General features: G+C 39.7%; 1 protein-coding gene across 4 annotated transcripts in view; it reads right to left on the bottom strand.

Moving 5' to 3' along the window:
- NCOR1 (nuclear receptor corepressor 1) overlaps nucleotides 1–17,511 on the bottom strand; it is a 145,767-nt gene that overhangs the window by 43,853 nt on the left and 84,403 nt on the right. For 3 of the 4 annotated variants that reach the window (XM_059908097.1, XM_059908100.1, XM_059908098.1), the window contains 5 exons: nucleotides 15,980–16,042; nucleotides 14,011–14,150; nucleotides 10,869–10,995; nucleotides 3,385–3,931; nucleotides 568–697 (listed from right to left, as the gene is read on the bottom strand). In XM_059908097.1, the coding sequence (XP_059764080.1) occupies nucleotides 568–697; nucleotides 3,385–3,931; nucleotides 10,869–10,995; nucleotides 14,011–14,150; nucleotides 15,980–16,042 (1,007 nt within the window). The remainder of the gene's footprint in view (nucleotides 1–567; nucleotides 698–3,384; nucleotides 3,932–10,868; nucleotides 10,996–14,010; nucleotides 14,151–15,979; nucleotides 16,043–17,511) is intronic. The other variant, XM_059908099.1, reaches the window with a different exon arrangement.

The following is a 17,511-nucleotide window of genomic DNA, read 5'->3' as shown; positions in this document are numbered from 1 at the left end:
ACCCAGTTATATACTTATTCTACTATTGTCTTATAGCAAAACAAAACAAACACAGAACTTACTAACATTTATGGCTAGAGCACTATATTTCTCTTTTTTCCTTAATTGGAAATGACCATTTCAATCAATTATCACGATGAATCCATCTGAAAAAGCAATGTATCCAACAGATGAATGGATAAATAAAATGCAGTGTTAAAATGGAAGAAGAATCGGATATGTGCTACAACATGGATTAATCTTGAGGAAATTACGCTGAGTGAAATAAACCAGCCACAAAAAACCAAATATTTACTGCATGAGTCCACTTATGTAAGTAGCCAAATTCATAAAACGGAAAGTAGAAAGGTGGTTACCAGGGGCTGGGGGAAGGGGGGGAAGGAGAGTGATGGTTAAATGGATATACTTAACCCTACTGAACACTTAAAAAGAGCTAAGACGGTAAATTTTATGTTATGTGATTTTTTACCACAATTTTTTTAAAAAACCAAGCACTGATTAAAGAAGAGAAGAAATGTCTCTAAAGGTCTTTGTTTTCAACACCTCTTACTCACATTGAAAACTTACCATTGGCGGGATGACAGCAGCTCGATGCTGAAGCTGTGGCAGGTCCAGCGGATTTGGTTTTATTGGGGACGAGACCAGTATAGATCCAGTGGGGTTTAACAATGAAGGTTTTGAATCCACAGGAAACATTCTGCAAATGCAATTTAAAAAGATAAATTAATATATTCTTATTTAAAACTTTAAACATACAATCACCATAATTCCTTCTAAGTTAACATGTACACACACACACACACACACACACACACGCACACGCACACACACACATCACATTAACCTTGCATATCTGAACAGTCAGGAAAAAAATCTACAGTGCTAATTTTCTAGGTAAAGAAGCCTAACGTTGCTTTATAGGTTGAAATTTATCTGAATTTAATCATCTGCATCTAACCAACAGAACAGTCTGAACAAGGGCCATTATAAAAAGTTAGGTCCTAATTTATCATTAACATAGGTTACAAACTATGTTACCTGTAACAGAATGTTTTTCTAGGATCACAGAGTATTGTTTTAAAACATTTGAATAAACCACCATCATTTTAAAACCAAGAATTTCACCCAAAATCCCAGACTTCTGGTTTCTCATGAAAAATGGGAAGAAATGGCACCGCAGAGGCAGCACTCCCATGCAACAGCGGGCTGAACTTGCAGGGCTGCCCTCCCCACCCAGCCCGTGCTCCCCAGTCACAGCTCTGCCATCTCACACTCCACCAGCTTCACTCATTTTCAGGACATACACTTGAGTTTAGGACACCCAACGTATGAACTGGGGAAATTATATCAATACCTTACAGGCTCCATCATATTTCCCAGTGTTGTCAGTTACTGGGGAAAGATGAACATTTTAAAAGGTATAAATTGGTAAGAAAATTAGAATGTGTAAAAGAAAACAATTTACATATTACACAAAGAATAAAGATAATATTAAAGATATAGAAGACAACTGAAAGTGTTATTTTAATAGTTTGGAAGTGAAGTAAACTTTAGAGTATCATCCACAGACCACTGTATATTCATAAGGAATTTCAAAATTTCACAACTACTGTCACGGTCATCTCTTAGGATGCTCCTCTCCTGTAAGATTACTGCCATCATAATTTTTCCTTCATTTATAAATTTATAAATAAGTTACCGATAAAAAAAAAAAAAACGTTACTGAAACCAGCAGTGCGAAACACAGGTAACTCTTATTTTAGTTGAGATATTTCAATAAAGCAGGCTTAAAAAGGGACCACACAGCTTGAATCCATTGATGTTTACTCTAAAGCCTGGGACAATTAAAATCTAGATTACTGTGACATGAGAAGAAAAGAGGGCTAGAATCTTCAATTTTCTGAAAACCAACGGTTAAGTAGGAGCCTTATATTATTTCAATTCTTGTTGATTAAAATTCTAGTATCTACCATATAAAAATCTCTTTGGAGAAACCATCACTGTTATGTTCAATATTATTCTAGTACCAAGTCCCATTCTAGAATATGTAAGATGCACAATATACTGGTTATGGACTGAAAGCACAGTGACACCAGGACACACTATGGAAGCTGAGCTCTGAGCAGAATCTGGCTGTCTCCTGAGAGCCTCTTTCTTATTAAAAAGGGGAAAAAAAGAAAAACAAAAACAAAAACCAGAGCTGAATTGGGTTTCTGGTTAAATTACGTTTTAGTCTAATTCACTTCTAGAATTTGCACCAATCCAACATTCTACTGTGATTCTAGGTGATTCCATTGCTTTCAAGGAAAAGGAAACACCCAGGAAATTAAATATATTAAAGAAGTTGGCATCTACTCCTGCAAAATATGTATTTTTTACAGTAATTTTTATAAAAACCATTAAGATTATATTTGCATATTATTAATTTGACTAAAAGTACTTATAAGGTAATTTGTATTGTACCTGATATTTTGAATTGCAAATATGAATAACCTACAGTTTTAACTGATACAAAAAAGTGATCGTTATATAATGACCACTAAGTTGAATCTTGATTACGCTTTCTAACACACTTTCACTCCAGTTCCCATCTTCGCCCTCAGCATCTCTCACGTGTCATGTGCAGGCCCCGCAGGCCCGGCTTGAGGCTGCTCGGTCTGGGGGCAAAGCTGGAGCCGGCGCCCCCCCACCTCCACTTTCACCACCACATCACACGGCTCTGCCACAGAAGCGGCTCAGGCCACAGCTCTGTGAGCTGACAGCCCCTTCTCTGCTATCATATGGCACGCATGTAACAAGTGATGTAGAAAGAAATTAAAATCTTTCTCATTGAAGAATAATGATCACCCAATTCTTTTTGGTTACTTAATCAGGTGAACAGCATCAGAACCCAACACTAAAAGCAGACAGAGGGACTTGCCTGGTGGCGCAGTGGTTAAGAATCCACCTGCCAATGCAGGGGACACGAGTTCGAGCCTTGGCCCAGGAAGACCCCACATGCTGCGGAGCAACTAAGCTCGTGCGCCACAACTACTGAGCCTGCGCTCTAGAGCCCGCGAGCCACAACTACTGAGCCCGTGAGCCACAACTACTGAAGCCCGTGCACCACATCAAGAGAAGCCACCACAATGAGAAACCCGCGCACCACGACCAAGAGTAGCCCCCGCTCGCCGCAACTAGAGAAAGCCCGCGCGCAGCAACGAAGACCCAACGCAGCCATAAATAAATAAATAAAGAATTTAAAAAATAAATAAATAAAAGCAGACAGACTCTCTCACTTGCCAGTATTTCTACAGGAGTAACCTCAGCAGCCAGCACCACCCTGGGGTTCAGTCTGCAACCAACAGAGTAAAGAGCAGGAGGAGGTCAAGGAGGGAGCCTCACCGCTGCCTCTCGGGTTCCCCGTCCACATCCTCGTCGGCACTGCATGTGGCACTGGAGTCGTGGTCAGAGGGGAGCTCGGGCCTTGGGGCACTCATCTGCTGGGCCACCCCTAGGTCGTCGTCTCCAGGCTCCGGCTTCTCGCTGCTTCTCTCCAGGTCTCTGTCTTTGGGGTCCCCTTCGACTCTGGAGGGACTGCTTTCTGGCATTTCAACATCCACAGCGTCAGCCTTGGCGGCCGAGGGGAGGTCCAGGGCGGAAATGCCTTCAGCCCCGCGCTCCTCGTGCTCCACATCCATCGGCTCTGCTGTGTCCACTGCCATGCTGTCGTTCGCCTGGGTCTCCACACTGTCATCCTCGGCTGCTTTTGTGCTCGCAACTGCCGGCGAGGGAGAGGCCCTGGGCACTGCGTCGGGTGTGGCCTCCAGCTCGGCCGCAGGCTCCGTGGTCCCTCGAGGAGGCGCGTTTTCAGTGCTGTCTTCGCCGGGCTTGACAGCTTCAACTGGTGAAGGAGAAGGAGCACTTTCTGTATCAGAACTATTTTCAGCACCTTAAAGATAATGATACAGCATAAAAATCTGATAATGAACACGTGTCAGGTGGTGACAGAAGCCAAGCTTGAAAGTACTTGTTTAGGATGAATTATCCTCCTTTGATGACCTCACTGAAGTATTACAGCCATTGAGAAAACTAAAGTTTTTTCATAAGTAGAGTATGAAAGGGAAACATCAAATTGTCTTGGCCTTCAGAAATTGAAAGCGTAAAAGCTTTTAATGTCTAAAAATAATCCATATGAAATTTGAAAAACAAAGAAAGATAGAAAAACAAAACTAAACAAAAAACATTCCCATAAATGATAACGTTCTGGTTCATTTCTACCAGCCTGTTTCTGTGCTTTTCTTTTTACCCAGGAGAGCTAACACTAGAACAGCACCATCCAATAGTAACATAATGCACATTACATCTGTAATTTTAATTTTTCTGGTGGCCATGTTAAAAAAGTAAAAAGAGAGACAGATAAAATTAACTTCAACAATATATCTTATTTAACCCAGTATGTGCAAAATATTATCATTTTAAATGTAACCAATATAGAAACCTAGTAATAAGATGTTTTACCTTTTTTGGTACTAAGTCTTCAAAATCTGATTGTATTTCACATTTCCAGCACATCTCAATTTGGACTACAGTCGTCCCCTGGTGTCTGCAGGGGACTAATTCCAGACCAACCCCCATGCCCCCACCACGGACACCAAAATCCACGGATGCTCAGGTACGAGATGTAAAACGGCAGCATGTGCATATAACCTATGCAAAAGTATCCTCCCATATCCTTTAAATCATCCATAGATTACTTACAATTACTTGCAATACGTAATACAATACAATACCAATGCTGTGTAAATAGCTGTAAATACAATGTAAATGCTATGTAAATAGTTGCCACTCTGTGGAATTTTGCTTTTGGGAACTTTCTGGAATTTTTTTCTGAATATTTTCAACCCACAGCTGGTTGAACTGCAGGACCCTCAGATAGAGGGAAGACTGTAATCACATTTCAAGAACTCAATAGCCACATGTGTGTCTAGTGGCTACCACATTAGACAACAAAGCTCTAGAACAATATCACATAGATTTTTTAATTTATCGTTGTAACACTGGTCTTTCCCATCATTTGTACCATTTCATAAATATACTCTTAATGCTTTTTGACATCTTTACCCAGATATCTCAAAGGAATCACAAATTCACTATGTCCTACTCTGGACAGGTATTCAACTCTCCCAAGTCCCAACTCAAGTTCTTTTTTAGTGTTTAGTACCCAACAAACAAACCAGGAACCTAGGAGTCACCTTTTAAACACTCCTCTCATTTGTCCCCATATCGTGCCTCAATGAGTCTCATAGATCTTCTCTCTAAAAATATCCCTCAAATCCAGCCATTTCTGTTCAACTTCACAACTGCCACTCAACTCCAAAACCAACTCTTCTGACCACCACCCCAGACCATTCTCTACAACAAGGCCAGAGTGAGTTTAAAAGCCAAATTTTACCAAAACTCACTCACACAGTCTCCCCCTCCCTCCCTCTTAGAACACCTCATGGAACCTCACTGCTCCCAGGATAAAGTTCCAAACTCCTGAGCGTGGCCTTGCTGCAAGCCTCCAGCCTCATCTCGAGCCCTGCATTCTCTGTGTCCCATATCACTGGCCTTCTTTCAGTTCTGTGAATGCCCCATGCGTCCCCCACCACATACTTCATACATTCTGAACGGCTTTCACCTACTTTTCCTCCTTTGGATATTAGATCAAATACCACATGCTTAAAAAAAGCCTTCTATCATTTCTTTAACAAAGTTGAATTTTGCTACTATGGCTCTTACAGCACATGTACTGATTACAGTTACAACTTTACATTTATTCACAATTATTTGATTCCCTGCTGTTGCTCCCACTAGGCTGTAAATACCATTAAGGGCAAGGATCATATACTTTGTTTATCATTTAAGTCCTAGAGACAAGCACAAGGCCGAGTGCCTGGCACAGAGCAGACTCAAACATTTACTGAAGTAAGAAGTGAATGAATGGCTGTGAATGTGTCTTTAAATTTACTTCACCTTTCCTCTAATAGTGGATCCTTGGGCTACTTCCAACTTGACACTGCTATAAATAGTTACACAGAGATGTTCACTTCAACATTGTTTTCAATTATTTTCTTAAAATAGACTAGAAGACAACATAAAACTTTAAATCTCCCTAAAATTAATATACATATCTCCAAGGAGAATCCCAGCGGTTTGTAAGAAAACTTCTTAAACTACATAGACCAATTTATAATTTATATGAAAAAATAAGTCCCTGAGAAAATCCAAGAAAATTAGAAAAAGCATTAGCGTGAGAGAGACTTGCCTCTCCAAATTCTTAAACTTACTATGAAGCCAATGTATTACAATGTGTTAGGAACTGCCAGAGAGACAGACAAAATAAATCAGTGGTACAGAAGATAATGTCTAGGGATAGCTCCTAAAGTATGTGAGAAATTAATATATGCCAAACGTGATACTTTAAATCATTGGGTAAAGGATGATATTTAATAAGCTAGCTTTCTCAGAATTGGTTCTCTGTCTGGAAGAAAAACTACACTATGCAGAAAAATAATTCCAAATGGAATAAAGATTTTTAAAATTCTAAGAAGATAATTTAGTACAAGATACAAATAACCTCAGGAGGTATGGAGAAATATTTTAAGCAAAACAGGAAACTCTGAAGCCATAAATGTATTATTTTTACATAAAAAACAGTAAAAAATAAAAACTTAAATGACCATATGGGAAAGAATACTTTTCATGCCTAACATAGTATTTAAAAACTCTGAATGAATGATAAAGAGTGAATTTGTAAATATGTACCTAACATCCGCCATGCAGGGAGCTGTTTGAGGTCCTGGTGACACTGCAGTGGGAAAAAGAAATTACTCTAATGGGGCGGAAATTCTAGTGTGAAACAGACAATGAACAATAAACACATGACATGTCAGGTGGTAATAAGCGCAGTGATTAAAGAACAAAATTGGGGCCCAGTGGGTACGGAGGCATTAGAGAGCTAATGTGACATTTCAAGAGGCCCGAAGGAAGCGGGGAAGCTCGTTCCAGGCAGAAAGAGTGACACGTGGAGACGCCCTCCAGCGGGGGCTGCCTGCCCAGGAGCAGCGGAGAGGACAGTGCGGTCAAAACAGAGGGAGGAGTCACCTCGAACCTGTCAGAGCGGCCACTGCGAAAAAGACAAGAAGCAACGGGGTTGGTGAGAACGCGGAGAAAAAGGAACACTCATGCACTGTTGGTGGAAATGGAAATTGGTGCAGCCACCATGGAAAACAGTAGAGGTTCCTCAAAAAATTAAAAATAGAACTACCATATGATTCAGCAATTCTATTTCTGGGTATTTATCTGAAGGAAAAACAAACAGCAACTGGAAAAGATACATGCACCCCAACATTCATTGCAGCATTATTTACAATAGCCAAGATATGGAAGGAACCTAGGTGTCTATCAATGGATGAAAGGATAAAGAAAATGTGTGTGTGTGTGCGCGCGCGCGCGCGTGTGTGTGTGTGTATCTTGCCATTTCTGACAACGTGGATAGAACTTGAGGGCATTATGCTAAGTGAAATAAGTCAGACAGAGAAGGACAAATACTGTATGATCTCACCTACATGTGCAATGTTAAAAAAAAAAAAAAGCATAAACAGAGAAGAGACTGGTGATTGTCAGAGGCAGGCAGTGAGGGGTGGGCAAAGTGGATGAAGGTGCGAACGATACAAGCACCTAGTTATAAAACAGTAAGCCCTGGGGATGTGACATACAGCATACTAACTACAGTTAATTATGCTGTGTTATAAACCTGGAAGTTGCTAAGAGTAGATATTAAAAATGCTCATCATGAGAAAAAACTATGCAGTGATGAATGTTAACTAGACTTTTGTGATCATTTCATGATATGTACAAATATTGAATGATTATGTTGTTAACCTGAAACTAATATAATGTTGTATGTTAATTTTATCTCAGTTAACACCAACAACAAAGAACAGAGTGAGCAGGCAGAAAGGGGTTGGCAAAGAGGCCACAGAAACCTAAGGGTCCGTTCCCGCAGGGAGTCCTCACGCATCACCACAGGTCTCTGGCTTTGATTCTGAATGAGACGCGGAAAAGTATCAGAGGATTTGGAGTACAGGAGAAAACTGATCTGATTTATATTTTATAAGGTTCACTCTGGCTGTTCTTTGGAGGAAAAAAATATAATGGAACAAACAGCAGCAAGCAGACCAATCAAGAGGCCACTGCAATAGAGATGACAGTGGCTCGGAAGCAGGGTGGCAGCAATGGAGGGAGGGGGATGTGACGAGAGTCTAAATAACGCATCTAAAGACAAGTTGACAACCCTCACTGATGGCCCACACGTGGGGTATGAGAGAGAGCTGGCATCATTTACTGACCGAGGGAGAGACTGGAGGGAAAGTAGGTTGTAGTGGTGGGGAAACACAAGTTGGCTTTGGATGTTAACTCTTAGGTATCCAAGTAGAAATGTTAAATAGGCAGTTAGATGTATGAGCCTGGATTCAGATGAGACTTCAAGTCTCAAAAATAAAAACAAAGTCAAAAGACAAAAGCTCAGAAGAGCACCTCACACGTAGTAAGGTCTCAATATACAGCAGCAATTACTATCAGTGAAAGATGCTACCAAAATGTTGAAAGGCTAACAAAAAGCCTGACGTCATCCTCATTTCTATACATATAGTGATGGAAACCTCAAACCCAAGGAGAAATGAACAAGTCATTTATCTTCCAAACACAGGAGGACATGTTAGTCATCTGACATAAGCACTTTCATGATATCATCTGACATAAGCACTCTTTCAGTTATTTTATTCTTCCAAGCCACAAAGGAGTAGGAATATTTCCAAGGCACAGTGCTTCACCAAGCACCAGCCAAATGTTGAGTGCCTTTTTTTCTTTCCCCCGCCAAAACACCGTAAGGAAAGATTTAGAACAAGAGAACAAGAACACATCAGAATTCTGGTAAGGTTTTGGTCTTTCTGATTTAACTCATCTAGTCACAAAAGACACTCCCACGGCTAGAGGCGTGTCTCAGGAAGCCAGACACAGAGGCTCTGCCTTCAGCAGATGCCTCCCCTCTCCCGCCGGCAAGAGCCTGACCCCACAACCAACAGGAGGTCTGCAGGGTCTCCGGAAGCTGGGCAGTAAGACGGGGCATAGCTCATGGACACCGCACTGTACTTTCTTTTCTCTGGCACTTTCCAAATGAAATTAAGTCAAAGGAAATAAAGATCCCACAATTCTAGGGGCAAGTTCATTTCCTATTAATAGGAAACTATTCTAGATGTCACGACACAAGCATATGTATAAATGGGCAGGACGTGACCATGCTACCCCACACTAGAGCCGACGGAAACGTGATTTTAATACCTCACTTAACCTTAAATCACCTTATCTGACAATTTGAAAAAAGCTTCACACTAAGACAAAGTAACAGGAGGGAAACAGAAGGAAAAAAGTCACTTTCTGGTGCTCAGTTTTTAGGAATCTGTTAGCCCGTGCACGGATAGGCTTCTCTGTTCTGAAATAAACACGTATATGACAAATAGGCTTGGCCCTTCTTATGAACTGAATTGTGTCCCCCCGCCCCCAAAATTTATGTTAAAGCCCTAACCCTCAATGTGACTGTATTTGGAGATAATGACCTTAAGGAGGTAATTAAGGTTAAATGAGGTCATAAGAGTGGGGCCCTAATCCAAAGATAAATTTCTATTGTTTAAGCCGCCCAGTCTGCGAAATACAGGCTTCATGTACATTTATAACCCAGGGAATACTGGCTACCAGCTACAAACCTATTAAAATTAACAAACTCTGAGGACCTCATTCGAAGTGCCAGACACACCCTCCCCGCCAACTGTCTGCAGGACCCTCATTCTACCCCAGGGTGCGCCTGCTCCAACAGTCTCTTTACTTTTGTAACAGCTGCCTCATTTTGCACAAAACCTCACAGAATAAAGTTTACTGTTCAAAGCCAAAACCCATTTCAAGACAAATTTTAAGTTGAAAACCCAGTAATGACAACTTGTAGAAAAAAAAATAATAAAACAAAATCTGAAACTCCTGGAAGGTGTAGAACCTCTTAAGCTTAAAATATAAGAGCCTACAAAGGAAAATGTAAATAGCTCTAATTACCTGCAAAGTTTAAACTCTGGTAATTTAAAGATAAAACAAAACAAAAAGCAAATGAGATGGAGGGAATATTTGCATACATAAAAACATGAACATGTTTAAGATATAATATATAAAGAGCTACTGAAATCACTGTGAAAATCCCCACTTCACAAGAGGGCAGTTTACAAAAGAAATCCAAGGAAACTTTGAAAGTAATGTAAACTGAAATAAATTAGGTACCTTTTTTAATTAGGGAAAAAATCAAGAAAATATTTACTTTTCCAGGAAGTTGTCATTAATTTGTTCAAGTGACAAAAAGGATTTTATTAAGTTATTTGGGCTGATGTTTTTTTCTGCCAGTGCCTCTGGGTCATTAATACTTTTTACGTGAAAACATCAATATGACATGTGTAAGCTTTGTAAACACTGAGATAAATCAAGGTCAATGGAATAAAATAAAGAGGGAAATGTAACCGATTATACCGACTGAACCAATACGTGTGGCAATGATCCAGACACACAGACATTTTATTGATGTCGGCACTTAGTGTCTGAGGCAGGACCACCATCTTCAAGATCTTCTGGGTGTAGCACCTGGGCCGTCTTAGGAGCTACATAAATAAATATGTGTTGAGTGAACGAATAAATACATTGTGTTCACGTTTCCTTAATGAAGCAATTCCTAGATAGTCAAATGACTAAGGTACACGTCACGCATCTGGGCCAGCAGAAGCCACAACCAGATGGAAGATCTGAGATACCTTCACTGTCCTCGGGATTTTCCTCTTCGTTGGAGGCTTCGATGTCCTCGTCCTCCTGAGCAGAAACGGTGGAAGCTACACTTTCACACTGAGACACATCTCGCTCTTCACGAGGCTTTCGTGAGGCCTAAAGGAGGAAAAAATATTGCTATTTGGGATGTAAGTAACTAAAAGGAAAGAAACAAACCTTCTCACACCTGAGGTGAGGCAGAACACTGGCGCGCACACACCAGACCAGCAGGCTGCGTGTCCGACAAGCACTCTGGCTGGAGTGCAGGCACCTCGCGGACCCACTAACGGGCCTTTTGTGCAGGTGGACGGATGGCTTTCATCAAACTGACCAAAAGTTACATCCGAGCCGTTTCTGGAACTACTCATCACTATACATGTACAAATAGCCAAACCCCACAAAACTCCTGCTTTTTATTTTCATATATTTATTTTCTAATAAAAATAACGTGTTGGAATGTGGAAGACAGAAAATTATGTTAAGAAAAATAAGAACTGCTCATAATTCTAGCAGCTAGAGATTCTAAGTATATTGCTGCATTTCCTTTCAGTCTTTTACATGCATATACGTGTGTATAAATGTTTACGTACACATGTAAACAAAACAGGATGGCCCTATGTAGTTATATATCCTACCTTTTTTTAACAATATAATCATGAACTACACACACACCTACTTTACAAATGCTTCAAGGTTACTACTTTTATTAATGATTCCATTACAACACTCTATCAATATATATTTCAAATTTTCCTGTTTCAAGGCATTGAGGTTGCTAATAATGCTGCAATAGCCTTCCCTCACTAGCGTTAAGGATTATGTGATTTCATAGGCAACAACTCATCGCTGTTGTTACTGAATTTCTTTTACTATTAATGAGAACAAATTCCTTTTTTTTTTTTTAAATAGGATTTTCCCTCCTGCAAACTACACGTTTACGTAAAATTGTTCATTCTTCTACTGGGGTCACTTGTCTGTAAGAGTATGTGTTTATATACAAAAATGTAAGACATTAGCCATTTACTGTACTATCTATAGGGTCCCGGCCCTGGCAGTCCTCTGTTCTGTGCCTCCTACAGACCCTGCACATCACCAGGCATCAGCTGCCAGCCTCTCCCAGGGAGAGATTCCTCAGAGGTAATAGGTAACAGATTCCCACTACCATACCAACTGTGAAAAATTACCAATATTCTTATTCTTATTTCTTCTTATTCTTAGTTTAGATATGAATATGCTATTTAGGATCCAACCTAAAGCATTAATTAAGTCAAGAGAAAAATCCATTTTCTGACATCAGAGTAATAGAACTAGATGAAATTCTGAAGACCAAAAAAAAATCTATCCTTATGTTCTGAGCAAGAACACAAGGGAAGACTCCTCTGGCTACATTTCCTAAGAAGCCTTCAGAAGGTTCCATGAATGCTCTATTTTTGAGCATTAGCTAATAGCTACTCTATGGGTTTTCTCAGTGCCCAATCTGTGCCCTCCTCTGGCAGCATCCACCCATTCTGTGGGGCGCTGTCCTGGACGGCTGCAGAAGAGACAGCAATTTACCATGACTGCGACATCCCTCTCTTCACACGCAGTGAGCTACTGTACCTCCAGACCCCTTCTTCATTAAATCAGAGTATTCGTTTTAAACGGAAATGTAACACCTATAAATCTTCCACTGAGTTTTAAAAGGTACTAGACATTTTGTCATGTTTTCCTGAAATCTTTTTAAAAAGGATAAAATGCTCTACTCAAGGTTAGTTGCAATGTGAAATCTGAAACGTATCGATACATTTTTGGTACTCTATTAAAATGCATTCCCCTATCTTGTACTTTGGTGTATTAAAGAACATTTTATGGATCTTTTATCCATACACAACATACATTGTGACATCATGAGTTGGTCACTTGGAAAATGAGTTACAGAGATTTTTTTAAAATTTGGATACATTTCATTATGTATCAAAATATCACATTAGTTATTATTACCACTAATCTCATCAGAAAAGTCTGAGTATTGTGAAGATGTTAATCTCACGGTGAGAGATACACACTTTCCAAAATTCTAGTTTTTGCCTGAAAGCTGGAAATTTAAAAGTGGCAACAAATACTAATGGCTGTTTTCTTTCAAGACAGGCCCATTCATTTTTGAGAAGATGTCTGCAAAATATTCAGGTCTGAAAAACCATATCTGTTCTGTCATTCTTTTAATTAAAAATAACATTCCATGGAAAAGGGGGGACTAGTTCAGCTTGGAACTCAAACGACACAAGAGTGCCTTCCCTGAGACCCGCTGCACCGGGACCGAGCAGAGGGCCTGTAAGGCTCAAGATTTACCAAAGTCCATTTTTAGTGGCTTCATCAAGGGCATTCTTAAGGGAAATGGCCATTTACAAAACAAAGCTGCAACTGCTTGGAGATGAGGAGGACGCTGAGCGCGGTGGTGCCCTTCGTGCTAAGGCCCCAGCACTCTCACTCACAGCTGCTTTGACACCATGGATGCAAACGTCCAGACAGTGGAAAAAGGAAACGTCTGAATATTTTTATGAAAATAGCTTTGACTTCATGGAACCCTCAAAGAGCTCTGTGAACTCTGAGAACACTGGAACTTCTTGGTTAAGGAATTCTCAATAATCTCTAATAATCTTTCAATAATTTTCAAAACTTGCCGGTTTTTAGTTTTTACCCCATGGAATCTTTCTCTCTGAGAAAATGTTTTTTAATATGCCAAATCAACTCAATCAACATGGTAAACAGAACTAGAGTTTTCAATTCAAACTCCAAAATGCTTATATTTTTCAAATCCAGCCCACAGAAACTCAAAAGTACTGAATCGCCATTAGTACTAACAGAAATTTTACTCCTTAGCAGTAAATAAACAAATCGTCAACGTGTGCCAAGAAACTAGCATTTCCCTTTACAGGGAAATGCAAATAAAAATACAAGATACGCTGATTCACTTTGTTATACAGCAGAAACTAACACAACACTGTAAAGCAATTATACTCCAGTAAAGATGTTAAAAAAAAAAAAAAAATACAAGATACAAAAATGTTTCCTTCAAAACCAATCTTTGAAGCTCAAAAAAAAAACTAAGTAAAAAACAGTAAGTAAAAGACTCACCACCCCTGATATACTCACTTTCTGTTTATGCTGCTGCAAGAGGTTGTCAAGATTGTGTCGTCTCTTATAGTTAAAATAGAAGTTTTTACATTGGGCTTCACTTTTAGTTCCCACCATTTTGGCAATTGCTGCCCAGTTACGACCATGTTCTACTAGACCTGTATTTTAAAAACAGACCAAACATTAACTGAGTAGTCACCTGATAAAGCAAACAAGAAAAATAATAAAATCAACTTAATCCATTTCATTCACAATCATTAACACTAAAAGTGTTTTTTCAATTATTTATTGATATACTTCAATGCTTGCTGAAATGAGATTCACACAAAACTCATTAAACAGCTCTATTTTTCTACCCAAAGTTAAAACATGCTCATTAATGGAAGGACTCAACCTTATCCTTGTTATGTATCTCCCAGAGTACTAGGACAATGCTGGACACACAGTAAGAGCCCAAACACTGTAAAATGAGTCATTAGGTACAGTACTTCTAAATCTTTGGAAACAGTATATCAATACAAAGTTAATAAGGTAATCAAATGTAAGTGATTAACACAAAGTAAAGATATACTTAAGGTTCCATTTATAATCAGCATGTCTTCAGTCCATTCCCAATCAAGGATGCCCTCAAAAATATTAACCAGTTTTTTTTTCTTTTAGACCTGTTGTAATACGATACATCACAGGAACCTATGCAATCTGACATTTCTTCCAACAAATGATGCACGTATGCACACAGATACATATGTGCAACGAGTATGGATATATAAATGCATAAATACAGAGAGATATTTTAGACATAGGTGTATCCAAGCAGGAATTTCTAGTACAAATTCATTAATTCATGGGAAAACATCAATTTTTCAAGGTTAACACCAGTAGCTTCCTGCACAATGATAACTGGAAGATCACCTCCAGATCCTGCTGACGTATGACTAAAAGCTGGAAGGAGTGGGGCCTGAGCAGTCACGTGCTAGGACGTGCACCTGACAAAAGCACGCTGTGGCAGAGCTGACACCTACCTACTCCACTGTGACGCTGGGATGGTCAGATGACAGTAATACACGGAAGCATGACAGTCACAGATGTGCTAACCATGGCAATAAACTTCAAACAAAAATATTCTGAAGACAGAACGCTCTAAGCTGCTGTATTTTTGGTAAGCTTGGTTTATATGATTCTTAAATGCATTACTCATTACCAACTAAACAGAAAATAAATCTGAAATGTGTCACTAAAAGTTCAAGCTATTTGCAATAATTTCTCTTTAGAACTACAGGGTAAATCCTTAACCCCCAAAAGAGCTGGCTAATCTTTCTCAAAATTAGTTTACTTAAAAAATAGTTTTTTATTTATAAACCAATTCAATTACCTATCCTTTTAGAAATTTTAGTTCAATCTCAAACTGTATATGACATTTATAAGAAACAACAGAAGAACACAAGATCCGTAAAGTTCCAGAGTAAGATGAAGGCCACACAGCTAGGAAAGTGTCAGAAGCAGAATTCAAACCTTCATCTGTCTGGCTACAAAGTCCATGCTCTCTCCTCTGAATTATTTTATATCAAACTTAGCCCTACTAAATGCAAACTGAGAAAGTATTTACCATTCTATTAAATGCAACTTTTAAATAAGAGACTTTTTATATCAAATACCTTCCAAAACTTTAATAGCATTTAATCACAACTATTCTGGAAAACTGAAAGTAGCTTACTTGCTCTCTAATAAGACATTCAAAACAAAATGAGAGAGAAAAATTCCTCAAAAGTGGGCCTCTAAAACAAGGCACACTGGGGCACCTTACAGGGAACCACACCATCGAAAAGAACTCTTAAGTGTACTTCTAACTTCTACTTACCATTGTGGAAGAACGAACTTTTTTTTTCAATTAAAAAGAAATTAGTTCCATCTCACTCATTACCAATAACCCTAAAAACAAACAAACAAAGAAAAACAAACCTGAAGAACCTGAACTACTATCATTTACCTTTTTTAGCAACTTCCATTTCTTCTTCTGTCCATCGAGAGGTCTCTACAGGTTCTGTAGAAACTGAAATAAAGACAGAACCCAATAAGCCAGAGAAAAATGAAGTCCTTCATTCACAGATTATATGGCACCAACCGTATAATCTATAGCCTAAATATTTATCTGACATAAAGCCACTTTAAAGCATTAGGTGAAAGAAACTATGGAAATAGGATGGTATCAGCCTCTCCTCTACTGTAATAGAGGGGAAAATCCCACACTCCTCAGCACCATGGTCTTCCTCAACGTTCTTTAACATTCCATCCATGTCCACATGTTTGAATGCGGTGCCTCCCCACTTCCTAGAGCTCCATCACTTCTCTCCTGAAGTGTCAAAAGAAGCAGTCGCCCTGCTGCTTCCTGCCCAGGCAGGCACAGTCCTCTCCTGTTCTCTGAACCCCCATCTCCCCCGAACTCCTGGAAGTCCCTATGTTCAATCTCAGTGCCTGAAATCTAGCAAACAGATGGATCACAAACTGAACACTTTCTCCTTTACTTTAGAAAACTGAGACTCTCAGGCCTAAAATGAGCTCCTGCTATATTCTCCTTCTCAATTAACATTACTACCATCCACCCAGTCACTCCAGTTATTATCAGGATCTTCAGACTAATTTTTGAAGCCTTAGACTAATTTTTAAATCTTTCCATCCATCTACCCCTCACATGCAATGATGTATGTCAATTCTAGTCTCCTGAATACACCCCCTCGCTGCCTGGACCACTGAATGCATAATGATGCCCTTCTAGCCGGTCCCTCAGCCTCCAGCCCTTACCCCAAACACACCTCCTCCACACTGTCACCAGAGTTATCTTTCTAAGACACCAATCTAATCACAACACTCCTCTGTTTAAAAACCTCTGTAAGCTCCCTACTTTGTAAGCAAAGCAGTATATAGTTCAAACAAAGCCCACCATGATCTGCCCCCATCTGCTTGTCCAATTGTTTCCTTCACTTCATTCCTGTTATTTCCAAAACTTGCGATTTGGGCTTCCCTGGTGGCGCAGTGGTTGAGAGTCTGCCTGCCAATGCAGGGGACACAGGTTCGAGCCCTGGTCTGGGAAGATCCCACATGCCGCGGAGCAACTGGGCCCGTGCGCCACAACTACTGAGCCTGCGCGCCTGGAGCCTGTGCCCCGCAACAAGAGAGGCCGTGACGGTGAAAGGCCCGCGCACTGCGATGAAGAGTGGCCCCTGCTTGCCGCAACTAGAGAAAGCCCTCGCACAGAAACGAAGACCCAACACAGCCAAAAATAAATAAATTAATTAAAAAAAAACAAAAACAAAAAAACTTGCGATTTCTTTCAGACTTCACGTTATGATAAACTTGGTACCACTGAACCACCAATGATGGTACTCATCATTAATATGATCCCTTTATAAACTACTGAAGACAGTCCTTAATAAGAAGGAGAAAAATGCCTGTACTCTTAGACCCAGTATTCCCTTGTCTAAGAATTTATTTCCATGAAAACTAATTTAACAGAAAGAAAAT

Source organism: Balaenoptera ricei, chromosome 20 (genome assembly GCF_028023285.1).
Source record: "Balaenoptera ricei isolate mBalRic1 chromosome 20, mBalRic1.hap2, whole genome shotgun sequence".
NCBI classification, from domain to species: domain Eukaryota; kingdom Metazoa; phylum Chordata; class Mammalia; order Artiodactyla; family Balaenopteridae; genus Balaenoptera; species Balaenoptera ricei.
This window is presented reverse-complemented; position numbering and strand designations above follow the sequence as displayed.